The sequence below is a fragment of the Poecilia formosa genome, unplaced genomic scaffold, assembly GCF_000485575.1.
Source record: "Poecilia formosa unplaced genomic scaffold, Poecilia_formosa-5.1.2 Scaffold486, whole genome shotgun sequence".
In the NCBI taxonomy this organism is placed as follows: domain Eukaryota; kingdom Metazoa; phylum Chordata; class Actinopteri; order Cyprinodontiformes; family Poeciliidae; genus Poecilia; species Poecilia formosa.
This window is the reverse complement of record NW_006800425.1, coordinates 168902-180675: the sequence shown is the minus strand read 5'-3', so window position 1 is coordinate 180675 and position 11774 is coordinate 168902. Positions and strand designations below refer to the sequence as shown.

At 36.5% G+C, this 11774-nt stretch overlaps 2 protein-coding genes across 2 annotated transcripts in view; both read left to right on the top strand.

Moving 5' to 3' along the window:
• The first annotated feature begins 499 nt into the window (after positions 1-499).
• On the top strand, positions 500-8808 carry LOC103156543 (sorting nexin-4-like). The gene is made up of 14 exons (XM_007578635.2): positions 500-739; positions 1304-1428; positions 1876-2017; positions 2148-2297; positions 2729-2776; positions 2918-2973; positions 3352-3424; positions 3761-3822; positions 4107-4172; positions 4325-4414; positions 5468-5567; positions 5784-5929; positions 7118-7232; positions 7387-8808. Exons 1-14 carry the CDS (start codon positions 515-517, stop codon positions 7432-7434), a joined length of 1446 nt encoding a protein of 481 aa, XP_007578697.1. The 5' UTR covers positions 500-514; the 3' UTR covers positions 7435-8808.
• A 2543-nt stretch (positions 8809-11351) lies between these two features.
• Positions 11352-11774, top strand: part of LOC103156542 (protein TsetseEP) — a 22181-nt gene continuing 21758 nt past the window's right edge. The window contains exon 1 of the mRNA XM_007578634.2: positions 11352-11663. Coding sequence (XP_007578696.1) covers positions 11600-11663 — 64 coding nt within the window. The 5' untranslated portion in view covers positions 11352-11599. The remainder of the gene's footprint in view (positions 11664-11774) is intronic.

Here is an 11774-nt window from a genome sequence, read left to right as displayed (position 1 = left end):
TATTTATTCATGTTATACATTTTCAAAAGTTGGTATGTTTTTATGGTCAAAATGAGAATCCAAACAGTGCATAACTGAACCAAGGGAAAAACAAATCACTACGTTAATGTAACACCAGCAGATGTCAGTCTTGCCAAAGAAAAGGCTTCAGGGTGAAAACATTAATCATGCAGAACAATTAAAACATTAAGAAAGTCATATAAACTTATGATAAAATCAGTATTGTAGGAGTGTAGGATTATTTTGTTATTGTCAATAATATTATTCTCTGTTGTGGTGTTACGTTTACTCAAAACTCTGTCAACTGAAAAATGGAAAAGAAATTGAACTCTTATTTTGTTGTGCTATTATTGTCCTGATACGGACTATGTGGTGTTTCAAATTCTTACAATTTTTTTTATTAAAAAAAAAAAAAAAAGACGTGCTTTACATTGCTCGAGTAAATGAATACATGATAACTGAACCATTTTTCTTTTTTATTTGATTCCAAATTTTGAGTGACTTCTTTATTCGTATGCTCTGTATTTCTTATAATTTTATTCATTATGTTAAGCCCAGTTTGGAACTTCCAGGGCTTTTTTCTGTAGTGCGCATGCGCATTGCCAGCTCAGCTGACAGCAGCAGCAATAACAGCAGGAGTCAGATGATCATGGCAGACTCTGGAAGTAGCGACGAGGTAGCAGTGATTTGCAACACCGACATCACTTCAACGGAGTCGGAAAACAACTTAATAAACACGGTTGTATTTTTATTTTATTCTTTTTAAATTAGCGAAGTTTTTTTTTTTTTCAAGCAACTTCAAGTTATCCCGAGAGAAAACACTCCCCGTATGGCCTAAACTAGCCGAATTATGCTTAGCAGCGCATACTTTTCCATTGGGTTTTCAAAGAAGAAATCAGGGTTTTATGGAAGGTTTGATTCAGCGATAATTTCAACATTTGTAAATGTTAGAAAAATACGCTCCAAGTGCGTGTGCTCAGAGAGTTCAATAACTTTTTAAACTTTGCTCTTGGTGTTAGCTTGCCCGTTAGCAGCCGAAACAGGAAGTTTTGTTTACTTTGAATGAGATTTATATTCATCCAGGTGACTCATGTGCTCCGCGTTTTTTTTTTTTTTTTTTTTGCATATCATAAACTAAATGACAAGGTCTATTTTTTTTCCCTACTTATTTGACTGTTGTATATATTTGTACTGTGTTTTGCTCAAAACACTTACAATGTCAGAGCTTTTTGCTCACCTGAACTTGCATTGCCGTAACTCTGCTGCTCTTGCTCATGTTTCTGGTTCATATTTCCGGTTTTAGATGGTGGAGAGAGGCACGGCTCTGCTGAAGAAAATGGAGATAAGCGTGGCAGAGGCAGATAAGAGGACAGGAAAGAACACGGTCAACATGCAAGAAACTTACACTGTCTACCTCATAGAAACACGGTAGGTTATGAACTGATGCATATCTGATCATATCTGCTCATGCTTTCTTCAGTTAACCAATGTACCAGAAGCATTTCAGTCAAACAGGTTCAAAACGGGGGTGTGGATAAACACAACAGGTTGACTCGTACCACATTTATTGGCATAATACACTCACAGTAACAAATTTTTGCAATGCAGTAGAAAACCATTAACCCACTCAACAGATTTCTTCTGCTTTTACCTTTTTATCACACTTGCATGAAAATCATCCATCAAATTTGAATACCATCAAAAACATCAGACTTACAAATACTGTAGTTATTTTTTGATAACTGCAGTATCAGTAAAGCATGTATGCTTTTTCATACATGTTATACATGCACTTAAAACATTAGGGTGACATATCTCTTTTTCTTTTTTTTTTCCTTTTCTGCTGTTTAATCCCATTTGTTTTCCTGCCTGAAGGCCAGCTGAATCCGTCTCAGAAGAAGGTACACCAGCTGCACCTGACACGTTGTGGCGACGCTACAGTGAGTTTGAACTTCTCAGAACATATCTCCTGGTCACATATCCCTACATCATCGTCCCTCCACTGCCAGAGAAAAGGGTGAGTGAGATTGAAGTGATGGTAGAACTATGTACTACTAATTAAACTAGTTTCATAGTATGGAAATCGTTGGATCTGTGTTTTTACCTTTACTACTTTTGATGTGTTGATTTGACCGCGTCTCTTGCAGGCAGAGTTTGTGTGGCACAAGCTTTCAGCAGATAACCTCGACCCAGATTTTGTAGAGCGACGGAGGGTTGGTCTGGAAAACTTCCTGCTGCGTCTTGCATCACATCCTGTCCTGTCAAACGATAACATTTTCTTCCTCTTTCTCACAGAGGTTTGTAACCAAATAGACAACTCATTATGACCCTTTTTTAGTCCACTGTTGCTTAATGTCTTGAACATTTTTTAGCAGATCTAAAACCTGAGGTAGAAAAGTGATACAAATGTTGCTTTGTGACTCGGGTCAATTGTGAAAAAAAAAACAAAACTGAATTTTAGCTGAAGATCATTTGCCTCTGACCTATGTCAGACTCAGTATAAGGTTTCCATTTAGCAGTTTTCATGTAACTCTTCTGTTAATTTTATGTTGTATTATTTTGAAAGGATAAATGATACACAGGTACAGCAGTATGTATACTCTGACTAAAAGGTCACAGTTTTGACCTTTTGTTTTTCTCAGTCACTTTCAACTTTTATTTTTTGAAGTGATGGTGTCGACCTCCGACTCTTATCTCTGTCTGCCTTGTGTTCTCTGAATGTCCTTAGGAGAAGGGATGGAGAGAAGCAGTCCTGGAGACAGGTTTCCAAGACAAGGTTGGGTCAAGTTACTGTGATTGAATGTATTTGCTTAGTGTTAGTAGTTGTTTTGTCTTATGATATTAAATCTCATCAAATCTGTAGATTTTCTATTTGTCATATATAAACAGAAAAAAAATATTTCTTCTTTTCCAAAAGGCGGACTCCAGATTAAAGTCATTAAGTGCCATGTTCAGAGTCAAGAATCCTGACAAGTAGGTGGAAAGCTGTTTTTTAATTAACTGAAATGGAAACTATCTTACAACATAAAGTAGGCTAAACCAGATCACAAAGCAACACATCACACCTCTGTCTAAAGAAATTCAAGAAAAGAAAAGAAAGAGACACCTGTCAGCCTAGAAATTGTTGTTTCTTATTAAAATAATTGGACTCCAGCAAATCACAGTGAGTTTTCTGGAGCTGAAGCTTACACTTTTATTTTAAACAATATCCATGAGGACTGCAGCCAAATCGGTTGCAGGTTAAAGAGTGGTTTTAAAAAGTGATTCATCACACATTTACTTGATATTTGCATCATTAAGCCAAAGTTTAGCATAAACTGCAAAACAAATGATGACTTGTCATGTTTTTAGGCGATTCACAGCTCTGAAACACTACAGTGAGGATTTGAGCACCGTCATCTCTCAGTTACTCAGGATAAGAGCGGTAAGTTTGGAAACGCTGTAGATAATCAAATACACACAGATAATCAAATATACATGCTTAGCTGATATTTTGTTTTTATAGATCTATGCTTGTAATATGTCTGTGAATAATTTTTAACATAAACTGGCATTCAGTCTTTTAATTCCTGTATGTAATTTGCTGTTAGCCTTCTAGCTTTTGGAGCAGTACTCATTAATTAGGCACCATGTGACATTTTTAGTGAATATTCTGACATTAATTGGAATGCAATTTTAAATCCTGAAATTAATAGTACACCTAAGGTAAATAAAACAAACAAACAAACAAAAACAATCATGTTGCTGTTTGTTATTGCAGCGAGTTGCAGACAGACTCTATGGGGTTTATAAAGTTCATGCTAACTATGGCAGAGTTTTCAGGTAAGAAACTATTATCTATAGCATTTTTTTCTAAATTGAACAATTACATTAAAAGGTTTTGATGTTGTAAATATTTTACATTCTTATTAAAAATTACATTTGTCAGAAATGTGATGCTTTAAGTGCTATTTTAAACATTTTAAAGGTAATTACTAATCCAAGCATGTAGTTGCAGAGCAATATATGAGAATATAGAGAAAAAATAATTATTTAAAACTCATATTGCTTTAACAAAATAAAGAGAACTGTTGGGGTAAATCAGTGCTCAAAACTTTGTTTTTCAGTGAGTGGAGTGCGATAGAAAAAGAAATGGGAGACGGATTGCAGAGTGCTGGCCATCACATGGATACGTGAGTAGCAGCCTGAGACTTTCTAACTTTTACCTTTCTGGTAAAACTTGATTATTTTATCAAAGTTACAGATTAGCACTGTGTGCACACACACTGATACAGCATATCTTGTTTTAGCTTATCTCTACACAAATGCCTCTATTTGTGTCTAGGTATGCTGCATCAATAGATGACATTCTTGAAGAAGAAGAGCACTATGCAGACCAGCTGAAGGAATACCTCTTCTACACGGAAGCTGTCAGGTAAATTACTGTAAAAGACTGAAACTCCTATAATCAGCAGCCGTAAAATGTTATCCTCCATTTTGCTTCAGAGTCACCTGCCTGTCAAAGAGCTTTACAAATCAGTACTACTGTTTTTTTTTGTTTGTTTTGTTTTTTTTTTGCTGCTGTTTTTTAATAAATGGTTTGGATTATTTTATTTTTTTTTCCTGAAATGTTTGTTTTTTCCATGTAGAACTACTTGAATGTGCAAAGTATTAATCATAGTACAGGGAAAATCAGAAGAACAAATAGTAGTTGGCATTTGTCACATAGTTTGAGTTGTAATTTTTATAACGGTAAAAAAAAAAACCCAGCAAACATGCTGCTTTTTGAAATGCTTACTTCATATTTTAAAATATGTGTAATAAAGTATACAAACGGTCCACAAGTCTGTTTATCTGTGTAACAGATATTCTACAAGACCTCAAAGTATCCTTAAAAATTAATGATTACTCAAGAGTGGCTACAGTTACTTTTGTACATGTATCAAGGCCGTGTTGATTATGTAAGACATAATAGAAAATCAAACCCCAGTTACCACTTGGAAGGCTTGACATAATGCAAACACTGTGAACCGGTGGGCGTTCTGCCTTTCAGTTGGCTCGACGGTTTTTCCTCATCTCCCAGTTGGCTGTTTGGTTTACCTAACTCTCACATTGTGTCCCGTGTATCAGCAGAGTTCCGTTTGCCTTTATTTTGTTTTTAAGGATGAATTAAAAACATGTGGGTAGCAGCTTATGGCACAGTTGAGCAGCTGGTGCTGCTGTTGCACAGTTGCCAAGCCACAACAAATTGTAAGCGATAATGCATGTCCTCTAAGAGCCTTTTACTGTGTTCCTGTTTGGAACATCTGCAACGCTGCCATCCTGTCAGAACATCTGTCTGTTAATGGAGCTGCATTAAGATTACATGTCCTTTTTTTCTAATCCTTATGTTTACATTAGGTACTTTAAGGAATTCCATTGGCTGGAACAAATATTAATTTCAAGTTTCTTTACTTTTTGCATTTAAAATAAATTGTGTGTGTTTTAGGTCAGTCTGTAGAAAACATGAGCTGATCCAGTACGAGCTGGAGATGGCAGCACAGGACCTCTCCTACAAGAAGCAGCAGAAGGAAGAGCTGGAGACTGGGGTAACAACAACAACAACAACTTCTTTCTCACTCATTTGTACCAAATAAAAACATCTGTCCAATTCAAAACGCACCAGTAAGACTTTTTAACCAGTGATGTATTTAATTATTTTATTTCATTTTTGTAACTAAAGTTTGGAATAGTTGTGCAACTAGCAATGTGTTGACTCTGCTTTCACTTTACACGGTCCTTTCTTTTCTTGTGTGTGCATGCAGACGGTGCGCATCTTTTCTCTGAAGGGAATGACCAGTAAATTATTTGGCCAAGAGACTCAGGAGCAGAGGGAGAGCAAGGTGGCAGCCCTGGAACAGAGTATCCAAGAGGGAGAGGACGCTCTGAAGGAGAAGAACGCAGAGTCCCAGTAAGGCCTTCCTTCATGCTTAAACTTTCTAAAGTTGCAGTTCATAATATGAAACAGCCTTTTAAGTGAATACCTGAGTAATACCAAGGCTTTAGGAGTATTTGTCCCTTTTCGGATTATATTTGTTTTTACTTTTTTAGTCTAATTTAAATGATTCATATCATCAAGCAATCGTTCTCGGGTTCATTTTCATTCCTGTCTTGATTGCCTGACCTGTAGAATTAAAAACAACCATCTGATTAAGTAGAACTCGTCTTACTATATGATAAAGTGAAAGAGCTCATAAAGTAACACATGATATTCTTACCTAAAGAAATTCAAGAACCTGCCAAAAACCCTGGGGCTTATTATGCAGTCACAGTAGTGCATGTACCAATTGGGAGATTGCATAACTTGGACTGTAGGTATTTCCGTTCATTTTCATGGCGAGCTGGAACACACCGTCTCTCCATTCATTGTCAGTTTTTTTTTGGGGGGGGAGGCGATAGCACTTCTGATTAATTTTATTGACTGGAATGAAAACATGCTCTTGGAATTGAATTAACTTATTTTTCTGCATAGGCAGCTCACTTTTTAAGGTCCATGTTAACTCTGAATCCAGAACAGAAAGACAATGCACATTTCTGTATATTGCTGAGAAAATGGTCATCATGACATTGCAAGTTATTCAGATATGCAGACATCTAGATTTGTGTTTTATGCATTCAAAGGTTTTCATTGTCAACGTTTAATGGCCAATGTTTAATGGAGAAATTATTGATGACATGCAGTCAGCGTGAGACAAAAACAAAGACTTTGCTACCTTTTAAGCTCTTGTGAGTCCTTATTTGAGTTTCTTCTTAGTGCAGGACTGAGTCCACAATTCCTGTCTTTTCTTTCCGTTGACACGGTTACCTGCCACGCTGTGTCTGCTTAGACGCTTGACCCTGCCAAACAAACCCTGCTGAGTCTTGCTTTCAGCCCTGTAGTCGAAAATGCATTTCTATGATGTTGCACAGCTGCCTGTCTAGTCAGTGGTTTCATATACAAAAGCCACCTGCGTGAATACAAAAAAAAGAGGAAGTAGCACATGAATAACTGAAGAGCATACAAAATCATCCATTGTTAGTTTCCTCTTCTTCTCACTTATCCTCGGTTGTGTTTCTTCCTGACAGACAGACTGATAATAGGTTGTGTTTGTGTCGTCAGAGAGTTTGTGGAGAAAGCATGGAACGACATTGAGCGGTTTAATGAGCAGAAGGAAAAAGACTTGCGTGAAGCGTTGATCAGCTACGCCATCATGCAGATCAGCATGTGTAAAAAGGTACACTTCTCATATTTTCCCCAATAAATTCTCTTTATGTATTTAGAAGTTTTGATTATTTGACATTCTCATTTCAGTTTTTTTTTTTTTTTTCTGTATAACATTCTTCATAATTCAAACATTCTCATTTTCTGCCACCTCTCTGCTTTTTCAGGGAATACAAGTGTGGTCCAACGCCAAAGAGTGCTTCAATAAAATGTGAGCCTTCTCGATGGCCAATCAACCACTGCACCAAAAAAAAAAAGAAATCACCCTTCAGCCGGTCATCATTTCATCTCACTGAGACAGGCTGAGACCACAAACACTGCCTCCTTTTTGCTTTCAGTGATACTGATATTATTTCTCCCAACTCCTCCTGTCTCGTTCATTTATTTACTTGAAAACAGCCCATGGAGTTAAAGACAAGTATTGAATTGAATCATCTTTTATGAATGCCTGTGTCTTAACTGTACGTCAGCAGGCAATCAAGACTTTATTCCCCCATCTTCAGCGTAACCAAGAAGAAAGTTTGGTACAAACTGTTCAAAACTCTAAAATCAGTGTGCTTTTTGTTATTTTGTTTCTTTGTAAATAAATGGATTTCACAGCAGACTTCTTCAAGTCTAATCATGAGAAGGTTCCTGTTATATGTAACTCAAATTAGTGTTGCCTTCTGTGGAGAACTCTTCAATATTTAATTAAACTAAGTGCATGAATTTGGGGTGAATACTTGCATCACTGCTGAACAGCTTCAAGTCTTTTTTTTTGTGCTCATTTGACTTTTTTTTTTTTTGCTTTAAATTTCAACAACAGTTTTTGTAATATCCAGGAGTTTGGTGACTCGCCAAAGACGCGTATAAATTTTGAAGCACTTTCTGCCTCACACTACAGACTCAGAAAACCACTACATCCCCAAATTCCTTTTAGTCTGGCTTTTAATGCCATACTAGACTTGTTATATCTGGTACTGCTAATTGAAAGTTGACCAATATTGTGATGACCAAGTGCTTTTAAGGTACAGCTGGCTGGTGGATAATATAAGACTGATTGACTTTGTTTTTCTAAAAGAAAGGAGCAAAGAGTATGTTCGACCAAAGGTACAACCTAAAGTCAATGCCGAGTGTGTACTTGAGTGTCATACCTTGTTAGCCTGTGCGAAAAGCAGCACATATGCGAGTTCAAAACTCTGCCTTTTCTGTACTGTTGAGCTTTATTGCCTTAACAAATCAAGTGGTGTTTTAAAAAGAATGGCCAAGAAAAACACGTCAACCGTCAATGTGCCTCACCATTTGTTTTCCTCTGATGTGACCAAAAGAAATGGTAACTCAATTTCATCTTCACTGTTTTATATTTTATTAACCAATTAATATAAGTAACTATTTCATCACAACAGTTGAGAGGTGAAATTTGGTGCCAAATGGATCTGACATCTGAATGTTGTGCTGAGAATTGCTGCAAATCTTTGTTTTTTTTTTTTTTTTTTTTCAGGATGTACCGTTTACCAATATGTTCTGAAGCTAAGGCATTATGTTGGTTTTATAGTAAATGAGTCAAATGTAATTATTGTACTAAAAACTAATTAAAAACATAATTTTGACTCATTTTGTTTCATTTTTCCCCAATATTCAGCATTTGTAACATGAATCTGCTAGTTTTACATATCTTTAATATCTATTATTTGACCTATTGTGTTTAAAATCCGACTTTAACTGGACAACATATCTTTATATGTTGTCTTTTGAATGTCATTTGACTAACCACAAACGTATTTCCTCCACACCTGCTGGTAATAGGGAAATCACCTGGGTGTGTTCCTGTTTACATTCAGAATATCTGATGGTGCAGTGATACAGAGTTTTCTTTGTATACTAGTTATTTTCCATCTAATATAACCAAAAGTTTAAGTATCCTCTCTATTACAAAAATAAAAATCTCGTTTACCAAAACAATTGTTTGTACTAAATTGTAACAAGCTATTGTTTTCAATTTATGTACTGCACAATTATGTTTTATGATGAGAAAAACCTTTTTAAAAAAATGTGCTAAATGTTTGTAATTGGTTCTGTAAGGCCATGGAGAGAAACTGTAGTAGGTTGGAACCAATAGAAAACAGCTAAATGGCGCCACCTTCCGTTTCAAAATTAGGCCAGAAAGCATCTAAAAAAAGTGGAGTAAAATGTTTGATGTTCTACTTGTTCTGCCTGTGAAAATAGAGGCATTATGTAGGCACCAGAAGTCTTGAGTTCATATATCTTTTTGGGTATTCGTAGAAACATGTTTGTTTTTTCTTGTTTTTTTTTTTTCTAAAAATATACAGGCTCTTTGGGTCACAAGAAATACCCAAATAGTTGAATCAAAAATAATAATGAAGGCCATTGCAATTTTAGTATTTAGATTTGAATATGGTGGAAATTATTTTCTGTATATCATTACCAAGGTCTTAAAATATGCCATACTATTATACCCATTGTTTTAAGGAATCTTAAGGAACAGCCTGATGAGTGGAAAACATTGAGAGCTTTGTAGGATTAAAAGTAATCAAAGTCCTGATGGAAAACAAAATCTCCATCTCCATTTAGCTCGTCATCGGAAGGAAGTATAAATGGATCCAATTACACATTACACTGACTTTTAAACACAGTGGACCAACAGAAGGTGACTCTGCTTCCCAGATCAGATCATCATTGTGTGCGGAAGCTTTACACTCCAGCAATTGGTTTTGTTGCCTCCCAGAAAGTTTAAGAGTTTGATTCTTAAAAAAGAACTTAGGTACATGAGAATCCATCCTCTCATTTTCTCCACATTCAAGGTTGTAGTTTGTGTCCTGAATACAAATCTATGTTTGGAGGCTCTTGAAACCGAATCCACTCTTTGTGAGTCTCTGCCAAGCTCTTGAGTGAACATCAATTGTAAACCTTTTTCTACTACATTTTTTTCTCACTCTGGCTGGGGAAGATGATTCATGTTCAGTTAATATGTTTAGTTTGAAAATACTGAAGACAGCGTGTCACAAGCAGTGATTTTTATGCCTTGTCAGCAGTCTTCAAGATTCATGATTGTATGTGATATTCCAAGATTATGATGATATTTGGACAAATTTAACAGTAATAAACACTTTCATTTGTCACAGTGTGTTTGATTTTTCAAAAAATGAACTTAAATTCACTTTTCAATTATATTACAATGGAAGTGCAAATGTATGAGCAGTGAAAATGAAAAACTTACACTTTTTTGTGATATATTCTTTATTACAACAACAAAACCAAGAACACAGATCCACATTCAATGGCTGTATTCTAAACTTGTATGTAGTAGGAGTCAAGCTTTTAAATATGTTTGTAGGTTGATTACAAAAATATCTCAATCCAACTGTAATGTTTTGGAGGGATTTTTTTATTTTTTTTATTTATTTATTTATTTTTTGGATTCTTGTATTTTGTTCTATTTACTTTTACTTGCGTAAATAAGAACCACTACTCTTATTTGAGTAAAATGTCTGGCTACTCCACTGCAAGTAGCTTTACTGAGAGAGGATCAAACATGCCTTAACCAAAAATTTAAGGCACAGACACACCCCGAGTTTATGTTAAAGTGGGGCTTTTTTATTTTTCATAAAAGCTTCATTGGTCTAATGTTATTTTCTATTTGCTGAGACTCTTTGTGCTAGCAAACCCGTGTCTATCCTACTTTATGGGTGTTAAAGTAGGATAGAGTGGGACAAACAGGAGCCTGAGGAGGTTATGCCTTGTGATTTGCACAATGTCTTAAATATTGGCTATGTGTTTAAGCATGTTGCATGTTAAGTGTAGCCTTCCTCTAGTTAGGAGTGTCTCTAAGTTTACAGTGTAGGCTATGCGTGACATGGACAAGTAAAGTGTACAAGTAAAGGTTGTACGGGAAATATTTCTGTGTGTCCTTAGTTCCCATGGTTATAATGACGAGAAGGTGAGTCACAAAACAGATTTCAGAGGGGAAAACCGGAATAAAAACAAATACTTGTTGATCAGTCACACTATTGGCATTTATGCTGCCGAAACAAATCAAATCACGGATCAATTCGTGTTACCACAGCAACAGCCTTGCCCGCCGGTATTCGGTAGACCCGCCCACTTCAATAAAGACCTAACCCTCTCTCCTCCAATCCAGACAAAAGACGGCGGCGGATCCGCGGCGGCGCGCACTGAGCCAGAGCATCTGGAGCACCTTCCAAGGGAAGCACGGCGGGACTCATTCGAAAACGCAGGAACGCACAGCAGGCACGCCGACAGGACAGACACGCCCTCTAAATCCACCTGAAACCCTCCGAGTCGGCTAATTGACCTTGGTAAAGGACACAGGCAGGGAAAGTGAGCCCCCATTTATCCGTAAAGGCTGAACAGCGCGTTCCCATGATGTCATACCTGTGGATTCTGCTATTAGGGAGCCTGCTGGCCTCACACGCCAAAGCGCAAGGTAATGATTCATGTTCAATTAGTTAATGTACTCAGGCTCTAATTTTGTGCAGATGTTGCTCCATCTATCTATCTATCTATCTATCTATCTATCTATCTATCTATCTATCTA